Genomic DNA, 14,820 nt, shown 5'->3' with positions numbered 1-14,820 from the left:
CGACGCAGCAGGAACAGCTAGGTGCTCCACATGTTGTGAAATAAAGTTACATCCAGTACTGGATTGCACTGGAAGTTCCCCTGAACAGACAAGGAAATGTATCTGCATATCTCTGTCAGTTGGAAGATGAGCAATTAATTTATGCTGTAATTTCACAGGGCTGCTCCATGTGCCCAAGGACTTTACCGTCTATAAATATTCTCAATAACCAATTTGTATCTAAAATTGGGCTTCGTTCCTGATGCCTAGAGCTTAAGACAGCCCCATCTGTTGTAGTTTAATAGTAAACTCATCAGAAGATCTTTCAGTTTAGTAATATTTCCCATTTGGCATTTCAAAGTACTACTGTCAGAAGAAGGAAAGCCGTGGAGCAGGCATAGCAGCCCGGTGCCCGGAGCGAGCCAGATCGCTTGCAGCACTCAGAAGATTCCAAGGAAACTCCTCCCTTCTCTCCTGAAAAGCAAAAACTGTCTTTGGGAAAGTGGAAAAGCAGGCAGACTTTTATCAATCGCACTATTTCAGGAGACTGAGGTGGAGGTTTTATTTTTTTTCTGAGTCTGCATGGAAGGAGTTTTGTGGGATGGCTGCAAAGGGAGCTGCCTTGTCTGCACAGGAGCCTCACCTGCCTGTGCACTGCAGAAACAGCACTTCCCCAAACAAAGTGGGTATTACAGAACCAAACATGTAGGTGAGAGAACAAAAGAAATGAAAGCATCAAGAAATTTTGCTTTCTGATGGCATAAAGATCTAACCATGAAATTCAATATGGCGACAACATAAATAAGCAAAGAAAGTGAGGGCCAGTAAAAAAAAAAAAACAAACAAGTTCTTCTTGTGAGTATAGAAACATTTCTGTTTCCTTGATGCAGTGAAAGTGAAAAGTGAATTTGTGGGGCTCTGCACTGAGTGGGTTATGCAGGCAAGGAAATGGAATGGAGCCACTGTGCTTCCTCCCAGATCTGAAATAAACATTCAGAAGTAAAACCTCGAAGAAAATGAGTCTGACAGACTCATTCTCCCTTGTGTTTCCTGCCTCCGTGTTTGCCAGGCCTCACTTGGTGAAGCCAGGCCTTGCCCCTTGTGAATAAGGTTCATAGAGAAGGAAAGGCAAGAGGTCTAAGTCTAAGATGGAAAGAGAAGCGTGGCTTAGCTTCAGAATGTATTAATTAGTGAAGATTTGGGAAAATGATGCATTGCAATGTAAAAAGTCAGGCTGTAGGTATACTGTTACGATGAAATGAATCCTAAAGCGGGAATAAATGTGATTATATTTGTACTGCCTAGCGTCTAAGTCAGTCTCACAAAGGAGAGAAACCACAGTCTGGCGAGTCAACACACTCTTCTTCATCTTTCCCATGAGTAGGAAGCAAATTCAAGTCAAAATACCAACGAGCATAATAATAAGGTAGTTATCCTGGCTCTTCCAGGAGGGAGGATATTTCTGTATGGTACAAGAGCGTAGAAATCATAGAGTTAAAACATGCAAATTACACATTGCCCTGCAGTGGTGATAAGTGGCTTGGGACTTAGCAGGGGGCAAAAAAAAGAATTGCTATCTATTAGGAAGGGAAGGCTTTGGCAGTGTTGTGTGACTGGGGCCACTGGAGTGGTTTTGGGCCAGTTTCTTTGGCAGGGATGAGCTGGTTGTGCAGCAGATGTACTGAATGCCCTGGCAGTTAGGCAGCTGCTACGGTGCACTGTCAGCTAGAGGAGCACAGGAGATCTGGCTCTGGTGGATGATTACTGACTGCCTGGGTGCGCTGGCAGCTAAAGAGGTTGTCGGCGTTTCCACTGCAGCCTTGGGAGCCTGGCTGCTTGGTGCAGGCACAAGAGGCTGAGCGTGGCGTGGTGGTGTGAGCACAGAAAGACACGGAGCAGGATTTCTGTGCTCATCTTTTCAGCTCTGATGCTGGCCCACGCTGTGAGCAGCACCTGGGCTCAGTCTCTTGGTTTTCCCACAGGGGAGTGAGCATTGCCTCCCTGGCAGGGCAGAGTTAGCTTCCATGATGTGGTTTTGCAGTGAAATCCATGGACACCTGCAGAGCTCCGCTTGGATTCAGTCTTGAGCCCTTTGCCCTGTGCTTAAGGGTCCCGGCTTAGCAGTGGGATTGCTCACTTGGAATTCTCTTGATGATGAGCAGGGTTTTTGCTGGTGTGCTGGTCTTTCATATCATCCCAGCCCTTTGGCAGGGCTGTGGGGTTGGGATGCCAGCCTTCACATCCTTTTTGGGAATGAGTCTGAAAGCAGGCATGGACTAGCTCAGTGCTCCTGCTGTCCTGCCAAAGCTTGGAATTGCAGCTCCTTGCACATCCTCCATCTGGTGTCGCACACTCATCTTCATATCTCCTTCTCCTTGGGCTTTGGCATTTCAGCTGGCTCCTGTCTAGCCTGTTTCATCACTGCTTCTTCTGCTCTCCTGCTGCAACCTCAGGTCCCACATTCTTGCTTTTCTCAAGCACAATTGGTACAATCATCACCCTTCCTTTCACAGAGCCTTTGAAGCTTATACATCTTTCGATGAAGTTCTGCTCTGCATGTACAGGTTGTGTCTTAATTTACTTGATTTCTTTCCTTAAATTCATCAAGAACTGAGCTTTTTTTGCCTTTTTTTTTTTTTTTTTTTTTTATTTCCCCTGCAGCCACACAGAGAAAAGTTGTCTCAGCTCATTTAATAATTTATGTTTTGAATATTGCCACCACACTGCTTTTTACAAATCCCATCTTGTTACTGTATCTTGAATCCATGTAGATTTGTCCTACCATTGAAATGGCAGAGGGGTGAATACATGGGTGAAACAATGAAATAATAGTGGTCAGCTTCTGGGCAGTGGCTTCAGCAAGGACATGACCTGTGTGGTCATCAGCTCAACTAAGAGGATGTTAGGCATTGCTGCAAATGGGTATTGTAGTCAGGAGTCTGAGGGAAGGTGGTGTAATTCTGTGGATGCCCATCTATGCGTTAGAGCTATTGTGGAAGAAGACATTTCTCAGCTTTGATGATCAGCTTGCTAAGGATAGGATAATCCTCTTGGTTTGCTAAGTGTGAAGTGCTTTGTAATGAAGCCCTGGCCATTAGCCACTGAGAGAACAGTATTAAGAGTGATCAACTTCATTGCAATAGGCAGGATAAATTATGAAGGAGAATGGCTTCATTGTTCTTTTTATCCAGGTATCGTTGTTCAGAAATCATGGTGTTATAAAGGTGCTTACTTTTGTTACTGCTAATATGCAACCTTATCGTATTCTCATTGAAATTAGTAGGAAAGACCTCAGTGATTTTTATTTTTTTTAAGAGTCAGGTCTCTATGATGAGTAATTTCAAAATGAAATCTATTTTTTGTCATCACACATGTTCATTTTTGTTCGTCACTCATCCTAGTTAGTAAAAAATGAGACTTGAAAGATACTTAAAACTTTGTGCCATTACAAACCCAACCATCCCTTTGACTAGATCCTGAAGACACATACACATGTATGGATCTTCAGGGAAGAATAAGCATATATACAGCCTTGCTTACATATTTCTTGACAAGTAACTGGGAATTTCTCATTACCTGTATTGATCAACAGCACAAACAAAACACAAAGGAGGCAAATTTGGAGCTACTCAATTCATTTGGTTGCATGAGGTTTAAGTCATGGAGAATTTGTCGACTGGTCTCTGCTTTTCTAGATTAGTCTCTAGGGATGCTTGTCCATGGCTGAGATTTAGCAAGGCAGGGGAAGGTGGCAGAGCTTGCCTTTGGGCCCCCATGGACCCTTTCAGGTCAGTCTGGGTGAACTGCAGTGGTAAGTTTCACTCCTTGTCTCTAGGTTGTTTTGTTGTTGGATTCAACCCAACCAAAAAAAAATTTATAAAAATGTTCCATTTTTGCTAGCATTTAAAACACTTACAACACTGCATCATTCAAATGAGAGTTTAAATATATACTTTAGAAATTAATGTAGGTGTTAGCCACATTATGCTGCATTGTACTCGTTGGCACAAACTGTAGTAGTGACATAGTTCAGAAATAATGGGCTGCAGTACGTATGATGCTGAATCTAGAGCTAGAGGAGCGATGTGATGTTTTCCAGCAGCTCAGGGCTGCACAGGACAGCCCTGGAATCAAGACCTTCACCAGGAGGTCAGGTGAAAACCAAAGGGAGAAAAACTGACAGGAAACCGATGCTCCAGGGGTCTGCTGTGAGTTTTTTGTCTTGGTTTTTCTTTTCCTGAAACATGTGTTTGTAGCACAATTGCACAGTTGTGGCTCCTGGAAGAGTACAAATTGCTTGTGTTTATTGCTTATAGCTGCTTTACAACGCTGCTTGAGTGACAGGAACACCTATGCAATCTGCTTTGATGAATGAGCCAGGAGCAGTGCAGTGCTCTGGTGTTCTGGGCCAGAGCGCCTGCTGTAGCTTTGAATTCAGAAGTAATTATAGTCTGATTAATTTTATTTATTTATTTAAATGACTGGAGAATTGCTGTGTTCTATCATTAGACTTGCTCCCACTCAAAAATTCAGCTAGAGCAGTTACTACACAAAATCTAGCAACCTGCAAATTTGACACATACCATTTGTTCTGAATTGGTGTCATATTCTCCTTTTCCTTTGCTAGTAGCCAAAGTCCCAGGAGATGGTGCTTATCAGGAGCATTATTTTAGATGTCAAGATCTTACAGGAAAATGAAGTTTGGAATTTGTTTTAAAGGAATGATAATAAAAAAATGGGGAGACCAAATAGAAAGGCTTTGTGTGTGGCTTTCTTGTTTCATTTTACAGTTGTCATACTACTTTAAAATGATCTTTGCCATCTCAGTAGTTCATTATCTGATTTCCTTTGATAGTTTCCTAGATCCATAAATTGTTGAGCTCCATGCCACTATTTGGTTTCAGAAAGCTTTGTTGCCTGGCTGTAGATTTCTTTCTTAACTTACTCCACTAAATCTCTTGGCCCAGTAATGATCATTTTCTACAGAAATACTTTTGCCACATGACCTAGATGATGAGTTTTTAATAGAATTTGAAAGTTATGACAGTCATGTTCCATATTTTGCATTTCCATGCAAACATAAAATGTAACCACACAGCTGCTTGGAAATTGGTTTGAGAGTAAATACGGTAAAGCTGAGGAAGGTTTTCTTAAACAAATATAAGAGGTGTTTGTATGAAATGTTATGGTAAAATGCTTTCATGGTGAAGACTTTTTAAGTGGTTTGACTATGCAGGGGCTTATAACTCTGAGGAAAAATGTCTTCACTGTGATTTTATTTGATTTGGTTCATGGGCACCTCAAGGAACTGTAATTGTGTCAGTGACCTGCTCCAGCTGAAAAGACTGTAGGGCAGTAAGATTGATTAACTGCTGGTTTTCTGTTATTCTCTTGTTGCAGTCTTAAATATTTTATGGCAACACAGACAAGTTTGTGTGATGAATGTATGTTAAAATATTTCTGACGTTGAATGCCAGAGCAAAAGTCATAAATAACTCTCCTTTTCATTTTCTTTAAATTACATACGTATGAGTCTCTGTCATAATTACATGTGCCATTTGGAGATTTAAATGCATTACACTTTATGCACTTGACTTATGAAACAAACATTAGTCTTTGAGGAGGTGGGCCAAACCTGACACTTCCTCGCGTAGCGCAGATACGGTTCGATTTATGCAGTCCTCCCTTCCTTCCAAATGCTTATTGATTACATAAATAAGTAGGTAATTTTTCTCTTTCAGAACTTTGCAGAAAACACTATGAATGAGCTCCTTGGCTGGTATGGTTATGATAAGGTTGAATTGAAAGACGGAGAAGATATTGAATTCAGGAACTACTCAGCAGATGGGGAAAGCCGCCAGCACATTTCTGTTCTCAAAGGTAATGAGACTTCATGTTTCTGTGCTCATGCAAGGAAGGATTAATATCTCAACCTGTCTGAATTGAAATGGATTGGGAGGCGTGTTCTGTTGCGTGCTTTGTGGCTGGTTTACACAAAATACTGGAGACTGCCTTTTTTTTACACAAAACATCGTAGAGGAAGCCAATAGGGTACAAGGAAAATCACTTAATAAAATTACTGTTAGTAGGCACTTATCAATGTATCTTTATGAATATCTTTTGTGAGTGAGTTAAAAGTCATGTACCTGTGGTACCAATGGACTGCTCACAACTGGAAAAAAGAGGGATTACTTTCCTAGCAGCATGGCTTTCAGGAACCCTTTTGTTTTCAACACAACTTTTTTTGGGCTAAGGCTTTTTAAAACACTGAAAGATTTGGGCTGGAATGTTCACAATGAATGTAGGAATGAGCGGGAATGTTCACAAAAGGCTCCTTGCCTATGTTTGTACTATACTGTCTTCTGCAAATGCTGTAGAAGTTCTCCAGGGATGGAATTTATTTCCAGCACTCCAGGTGCAGTGCTAGATCTTGGTGATTCAGAGTGTGAAGGATGGGATCTAGTCTGTTGGTTCATCTGTGCAGTTGCTGCCTTCTGACTCCTCAGTTGCAGGGGGTGAGTAGGGACTTGTCATCAGAGTGAAGAGTAAGAAATTGCTGCGTCTTGACTTATCCAACAAGAGTTCCTCGAAGGTGAGGTAAAGAGAGGAAATTGCAGCAGCTGTTATGCTCTTGGACTGCTGCATTTCACTGCCTTTTGTGGCCAGCAGCATTTGTCCTTTTTTCTTTTTTTTTTCCCCTGATGCCCAGCAGCAGCACTGTGTTCAGTGGGCATTGTAATGAGTACTGATACCAGAGAGACCAGTTCTGAAGGAGAGATGGCTAGAAAAAAGGTGGAAAAATTAAAGGCAAGCTGAAAAAACCTAATCGTGTTAAAATTGAATGTTTGCAGCTTGTTAGTGCTGTGGTGACACTGATGATCAATATTTGTTTTTCATTGAAAATGCAATGCCATTAAGCCACCCTTGAAGAAACTTGTTCCTGTGTAGTAGTGATTCACTTATTTATGTTTTAATAAGTAGAATTTTTATTGAATGATTAGTGGCTCTAGTCTATACTTAATAAAATCTGTGACATACTTTTTTTTTATAGACACATGATACAAGTCATGTATTTTATGTACCAGACAAAGCTGTTGAATACCTGTGACTGGTAGAAAAGTTTGGTGTATGCAGCCTATGGGAGGAAAAAAAAATGTAATTCTTTTTCTGATACATGGGAGGAAGAGGAATAATAAGAATTAAGTCCTGCCCCATAGCTAACTGAGATGATTAGAAAAATTCTTGCAAATAAAGGTCCTGAGGTGACTTGGGATTAAAGAATTAGGATAATAACCATCATGATTTCATGCACACTATAGTGTAATTTCAATATTTTGTTCCTTTCTTTAAATCCTTTCCATTACTACTACTCATATTATTGATAGAGAATTAGGAATTCTTTTATTTTTAAGTTTATTCTTCTTGAATTGGTTAAGTCACAGTACACTGAGGGTGGTCACCATGCAAACAGTGTAAGGACAGGAAAAGGGTGTCATTGGTTAAATCAGACATAATAACTATATGTATGACAAAATAATCCCACCTTTTTTTTTTTATAAAAAAAAAAGAGTGTGAGTTCGATTTTTAAAATTGGAGCATTTCTGAGGAATACTGGAAAGTACCCATTCTTTTAAAGGGAAAAATCTGGGCTTTTTTGTGCACTCTTCTTGCATTAGGGTATGTAATGTAATTAATATATTGGTGAAAGTATGTAGGAGCATTTAAGAAATATATTTGTCATACTGTACAATGTGTTTTTTGTGTTTTACAGAAAATTCTTTGCCAAAACCAAAATTACCTGAGGACAGTGTTATTTCACCGTACAATATAAACCCAAGCTACCCAGGGCTTGCCACAGGAAATGGACTTTCAGACTCACCAGCAGGGTCGAAGGATCACGGCAACATACCTATTATTGTCCCATTAATTCCACCACCTTTCATAAAGCCACCAGCAGGTAAATCCTTGATGAACTTTTAAAAATGGTGACTATCTTTGACATGTCCTGAGATTGCTAGATCTTGACATTTTAGTAAGAAGGTTGCTTTCAATGTGTTTCGAATCTAGTCAGAGAACTTTAAAATAGGGAGTGACTTTATTTCTGAGTATTCTTGAAGAACTTTTGCAAATGCAATGACAACAGACTTGTGCTGGCTTGTGACACTTGACATACTGGGTTATGTTGTCAGCACTTGAACCACATCTCCTTTTAGAAAAAAAAAGATTTTGTTCTGATGAATAAAGCCTTTAAATGAATTAATGGATAAGCTCTATGAAGGAAACAGTGAAAGAGACAAACCCATCAAATCGATGTCATGTCTTTATTTCAGTTTAACAAGCTCATCCTGGGAAAACTCTCTTGATTCTCATTGAAATCCCTGACTGCTGTCTCTTGAGGGTTTACTATGATCCTGACTCTACCCAGGAGACTGCACTGAGATGTTTTATATTTTCATTAGTTTTTTATCAGGAGTGATTTTATAACATGCCATTCCTGAGAGTTTGCATGAAAAATTATTTATTCCATATTGCATGCTGCTTACCGTAGTCTGTGAAAGTCGCTTTTAAGGCTACACCAGGGTGATTAATTGCTGTGTTATTGTTTACTGCTGTACATGGTGTGATAACTGGTGCATTTAGATAGGAGCAGGCTCAGTCCTGCTTCAATGGATGTCCCTGTGTGCCATCCTGGGTGCTCTTGGATGATGGAGGCACTGAGGAGTACAGGGTGACCTGCAGTACCTGCCCTGAACAGCAGCTCCCTGCATACAGGAAGGCTGCTTGGCTAAAGAGTCCCCAGCAGGTTTGGGGATGCTTCTGCAGAGTCAGAACAGCTTGGAGGGTCAGGTCCCAGGTGTTAGATGGCCACCTCTGCCCTTCGTTGCATTGACTAAAGGTAACTGCAAAGTACTGATCGGTCTAAAGAAGTGTTTGCCCGTTGACAGCCATGTGATAAGTTGCCCCTCCCAGATTATTTTTGTGCTGCTGAGTTTTATCTCTAAAGAAGTATACTAATATGCTATGAACAATTTTCAAACATTACTCAATATACATTCCCTGCCAAAGACTTTTAATCTATTTTATACGATATTTGCTAATTACCAAAGCTATTTGGGCCCATTCCTGCAGCCTTTACACAGCTCAGGATCTCGGGCCATATGGGCTGGATCCTCAGCTGTTGTTGATTTGGCCCTAAAGCTTTAATCAAGGGCTTGTGCCATCCCAAGCTATTTCCTCCTCCAATCTGAGTCGTGAATGGATCCAGAACGCTGCATTTGTGCTACACGAACACAAGGCTATAACATGCATTGTGCAAACTGTCACAGTTGCTGGATTTTTATGATATCAAACAAGGAGGAGGAGATGGAACTATGAAGTAGAAAAACAAATTACTGCAACAGTAGTTAAGTGGACACAAGGGAACCTCAGCCAAGTCAACTGCCTTCTGTTCTTTGCCTGTCCATCTACCACGTGTGCTCCCGTGCTCAAATGTACTGCTGAGTTTAACACACAGAGGAGGCTTTTCATAAGTATTTCCCAACTTTAGGTTTTTAATTCAGTAATTCATAATGAATATTGCTCTACTTGCAGAGTGGATGTAAACACATAATCTCTGCCTCCTCTGACTTTATCCTGTGATCAGTAATGAGTGCTAGATTACCATGACTTCTGAGCAGATGAACACCTTCGTTTTAGAGAGCAAAGTTTAGGAGGACCAGAGGGGGAGGAGAATCACAAGCTTTGTGGGATTTGCAATAAGCATTGGTAGTAATTGTTTTGTTTTATCTTAGGGCGTAGGTGCCCTAGTCATGATCACCCCAAAGAGCCTGGCAAGAAACAACTGGTGAATACAAGTAGAAAAGGGAGTACAAAGGAGCCAGGAGAGCCAGCGTGCAAGGCAGTGGTCTTGGCACTGCACTTCGACACAATTTTGTGGGCACTACATCAAAGCAGAAAGCTTCAGAGTGATACAAAGCCAGACGAGTAACTCTGGGGATGTTTTCTTGGAGCTCCTCACAGGCACAGGGGACAACTTTGGAAACAGCACAAAGGTGCTTCTTTGAGTTGAGAAGGCAAATGAGAAATACTCACATCTTTAATTGCTAAAGCTGAAAGTCAACATTTTCAACATGAGAGAGAGACAGGTTGTGACTGACCTGAACAAGAACGGAAACAGCTTGCATTTGTTCAGGTTAATAAATGAAGACAGGAGACTGGAGGGAGAGGCAGAAAGAGTCCAAGAGAAAACTTCAAGGTTAAAATGCTGAGCAGAAAAAGGGACCTTTGCAGCACAGTTTGAGTGAATGCACGTAGGACAAGGTTATGTTACATGCCAGAGAGAAAGCCAGGTAGTGATGCACTGTAGTGACTGAGATGCTGAGAACTGGGATGAGTCCACACTTTGTGGATGGATGGGGAAAGCTTTTAGATACTATACAGGAGAAAAATCTACAAGATTTAAATATAGCTCAAAAGAGAGTGCCCACAGATGAAAATGATATGTAAATCATGAACCAGAAGGACAGGAAAAATGGTGTGGTCCACCATTACTAAGGAAATAATACGGAGTGAGCACTCAGGGAGAAATTATTAAGACTTTAATTCTTGCTGTATTGATCTTGAACTGAAGGGTCAGCACCAGTAAAGAAGTGTCAGAGGGACAGGCTGAGTTATTCATTTGTACAGGAAAGCAATGGTCTGGAGAGGATAAGCAGGTCCAAGAAACAGTCACAATGAATTATTAGTTGAATAATTTCTGTGGATAAGATTCTATACAGATAAGAGGGAGAAGAGAAAGTGCAGAGCATGGGCGATGCTTGCAGAAGCCTCAGGGGAGACATAGGAAGGATGCTCTGCAATGTGCACTGATCTAGCAATTGCAGAGGCAGAAAAAGCACTAGGGGAAGGCAGAGTCAGGAAGCCAAGGGAGACAAGGTTTCCAGGGAGGCAGACAGGATTCTTGGTGTCAGAAACACCTACTAGCTCGAGAATGAGGAGGAAGGAGTACTGATCCTGGACTATGGCTAGGAAGCAGTCAGTGAAGATTTCAGCATATTAGATCTTAATAAAACATGCTGGAAAACTTTGAACAGTGTTCTATCTGCATTAGTATCTGGCATGAACAGGCTAAAACCGTGAACAGTTAACAAAATTACTTGATTTCCCCCTCATGCGTATTTTACAGTAAAGTGTTATTTTTCTTTCAAAAACCAAATAATTTTGAGCAGTCTGACTAAAATTTTGTCTCTAGGCTGTTCAGCTTTCTGTTTTAGTCAAACGAAATATTAATTAAAAATTTGCTTACGCAGTTCTGGAAACCATTACATTGCTACCTGACCAAATACAAAATTCTCTCCTTGTTGTACCCCAGAATTACACCTGAAAAAGGCTGAGTTAAACTCATGGACCCTGTCTGGTGTATTGGCCATCCACAGACTCAGATTATGGCATGTCAGTGGAGGATACCAAATTCAGTTATGGGAGGCCTCCACAAGAAGGGTGCCATTACTCAGATTTGGAAACTGTTTGCAAGAGTGCTCCACTGATCTGCACCACCAGGCAGATGGACCACACTCAGGCAGTGCTCAGATCAAACAGGACTTTATCAGCCAACATCAGCCATCCAGCCTGCATCTGAAAGCAAATAAAAAGTCAGTGCAGCCTCCAGAGAGTTGGTGTGATAGTTTCCTTGTGGCTGATACCCATCCTTCTTGCCCAGCAGGCTGGTAGCTACATTTAGTGTTTGCTGACAGTTGATTCTGAGTGATCTTCAGGGTTAGTCTCAAGTATAACCTATTGCTGATACTAAGATTAGTTCTGCTTGGTGTTAGAGGTTTCTTATTTTCTGCACAGAAATGTAAAGGGAGTATTTTTTCTCCATTAAAAATTATGTAGAAATAGCAAGGAACAGAAGTGCAATAGCCAGGAATGATCCTAGAGGTAAATACCCCACTGCAGTTGTGCAGGGTATGTGTAGTATGCAGCATGGAAGCATCCAAAGAGTTATTCTGCAGCCCTTAGTGATACAGTAAATCTGAGAGGGCACTTAAGGTGATTCTGCCCTTTTGCTCAGACAAGTTTGGACAGCTGTTGTTACATGGGATGAAGGAAGGCTAAAATCAAGACTAGTCAAGGAAGAATGCAAAAAAATTCTTTCATTGCAGGTGAGAACATGCTGCCTTCTTCCCTTGGCACCTGCTGGAGGCTATGCTGTCTCCATTTCCCCATTTTTTTGAGTGCTCTTTGGTTTATTTTCTTTTGTGATCCCTGTGGTAGTGTCTCGGTAGGGGTGGTACAACTGCTGGTTGATCTAATCTTTGAGCTTGTGTGTTGGCAAAACCTTTCCCTTTCCTGACTCCTTCTGTGTACAAGAGATGCACAGAGTGTGCCTGCTGTTCTAAGCATCCCAAAGAAGGACCGACTCCCTGCCATGCTGTGCTGCAAGGGGAGGTCACTGTCAAGGGATGCAGTAGAAGAGAAGGCAGAGAGGATAATATCATGTAGTTGGCTGAGCTTTCCCCACAGGAGAAAGAAACAGAGGAAAATATAATGCTCCCTCAAAGAGTCTTCACAAGATAAAGTACATTTGGTAAAGGAGGGGGGTTTTAAATCCTCCAACCCACAGATCATTGTCTCTGCATAAGAGTTTGTTTGGTGGTTTTCAAATAATAATGATAGGAGTCATGCCAAAAGTTATCAGAAACTCATGGAAGTGAAAGAGGAACGGGCTGGAGGAACTGTATCAGGTGAGCCAAAATGTCTTAAAGGAAGAGGAGAAGCATTTCCCGTGCTGACTACCTTTTAAAATAGGCCTGTGAACTAAACTGTCAAGGAGATTTCATATTGTAATTAGAGAAGTTATGGAAAGGAACAAGTGATTTTCCGTGTTATAGCTTAAATTGTTTTAGAATTAAAGTTTACAGGACTTTATTTTTTTTTTTGTAAATACAAGTGCCCATGAGTAAGTTGGTGTAACATGTGGATTTAAGCAGAGTTCCTGCTCTATGAATGCTCTGTAACTGCCTCTCTCAATATTTAAATTGTGATGGAGGAATCTAGAGGCCTGAAAACTGCTAGTTAGCAGGGCAGTAAGAATGAATTCTAAGATCATCTTTGTAAATTCACTAAGGAATTAATTCTATGACTGTATTACCAAGAAGTCTGATTCCAGGCAGAATCCCATGGTAGTTTACCTTAAATAAAGGCCATATTACCAGATTTAACTATGTCTGTATGTAGAGGAGACTTTCATTTTACTGCACTCTGAATCCTGCTACAGTGTTTCCCAAATCTTATTCTGGTTCTAACTGCAGGTTTAGCTCTCTTATAAAGCCCACCTCAGCAAATCCTGTAGTCACTACTCTTCACATTATTTCTCTTGTTTGCAGTTTGAAACATCACCTAATTTACACTGATCGTAGGGTTATTAGTGCCTGGGTTTTAAAATGCCAGTGGTTGCTGGGATGCCTGCCCCATCTAGTCTGCTGTTGATGTCTTTTGCTCTCTGTGGAGGGCCAAGTGTTTCCTTTGTGCTAAAAAGAAAATCACAAAGTCCACATATGTGCTTTAATAGCATATATTCAAAATACACAGGGTGTTCCCCCCCTATTAGCTGAAATAGGTTGCTTTTTTGTTTGTTTGTGTTTAAAACCTGCCTAAACGCTAGATTTTATTTGTATTCTGCATTCAGTCCTTACTGAACTATGCATGAGAATGTGCCTCAACTCATGCATAGAAAATGTAGGCAAGCCGTGGTTTCCCCAAATGATTTTTTAAAAAGGAGCTGGGACACTTTGCTTTATTGGCAGAGCAGTGAAGTTCAAGAGACTGGTCCTTAAAAGGAAACACATTGTAGAGCCCCTGAGGTGGTATTTCCATAGCGATGGTTGCAGCAAGCTTTCTACAGCCAGCCCTGCTTTTTAATCTTCCTCTCATAATTAGTTTTCCCAAGATACTTTTTGTGCCTTAAGTTTGTCACTCAGCCCATCTATTTAGAGGATCAGCACTTAAGTGCTATCATAAGAGGATCTGCAGCAATGTCTCAGGGGTTTTGTTTGTTCATGTTTTAGTTTAAGATTAATCAGATAAAGCATCTCAGATGTAAGAAAAATGACTGTAGTGGTGCTTCTGCCTTGCTTGGGCTCATCAACCTGAGGAACTGCTTTGGGATGAAAAATCTGAATACGTGCTACTTGGTGTTCTTCAATGGCAAGCTGAGGTTTCAGGAGCAGCAGGCAGGTAGCTCAGAATTAACCATCCTGAAATCCTGGCAGGTCCTAATGGAAACAGTGAGCCCTTATTGTTAATGCTGCAGATGCTGGAGTCAAGATCTAATGTCTTTTAAAAGGAAGTTTTGCAGCTTTTGCCCAGAAAGTAGTAGTGAAAACAACTAAAATATTTAAAGAGGTATGCCAGTGGATTGAGTGCAGTTCCCAGCATGGTGTGAAAGGGCAATTCTAGCTCCCCCCAAAAAACTCTGGGATCCAGTCTGCCTGTGTGAAGGAGTGGGATGCACAAAAGAGAGAGGAAAACAGAAGGAAGCGGTAGGGGGGAGACATGGCTTCTGATAGCTGTGGTGGGAGGAAACTCATTCCAGGAAGAGATGGATGATGAGGAGACACCAAGGAGGGATAGGGTGCCGAAATGTTTTCTGTATCATGTTGCAGATACAACCACAGCCAAGGTATAGGTTTCACACTGACTCATTCAGAGCAGGGGATGTACCCTTGGAGATCTCAAACCCAAACCCTGTGCCCTCCTGGTCTTCCTTCTCCACAACAGGACTTCTTCAGTATTGGAGTGGGGCACCTTCAGGAGTGGTATTTCCTTCTTGCCAGGAGA

The 14,820-nt window shown here is 41.3% G+C and overlaps 1 protein-coding gene across 1 annotated transcript in view; it reads left to right on the top strand.

Annotated features, from left to right (window-relative positions):
• SOBP (sine oculis binding protein homolog (Drosophila)) overlaps positions 1 to 14,820 on the top strand; it is a 101,711-nt gene that overhangs the window by 3,676 nt on the left and 83,215 nt on the right. The window contains exons 2-3 of the mRNA XM_008938508.1: positions 5,721 to 5,859; positions 7,751 to 7,936. Of these exons, the coding sequence (XP_008936756.1) occupies positions 5,721 to 5,859; positions 7,751 to 7,936 (325 nt within the window). The remainder of the gene's footprint in view (positions 1 to 5,720; positions 5,860 to 7,750; positions 7,937 to 14,820) is intronic.

Source organism: Merops nubicus, unplaced genomic scaffold (genome assembly GCF_000691845.1).
Source record: "Merops nubicus isolate BGI_N331 unplaced genomic scaffold, ASM69184v1 scaffold19514, whole genome shotgun sequence".
In the NCBI taxonomy this organism is placed as follows: Eukaryota; Metazoa; Chordata; class Aves; order Coraciiformes; family Meropidae; genus Merops; species Merops nubicus.
Note: the sequence above shows the minus strand (reverse complement) of the source record. Positions and strands in the feature narration are given on the sequence as shown.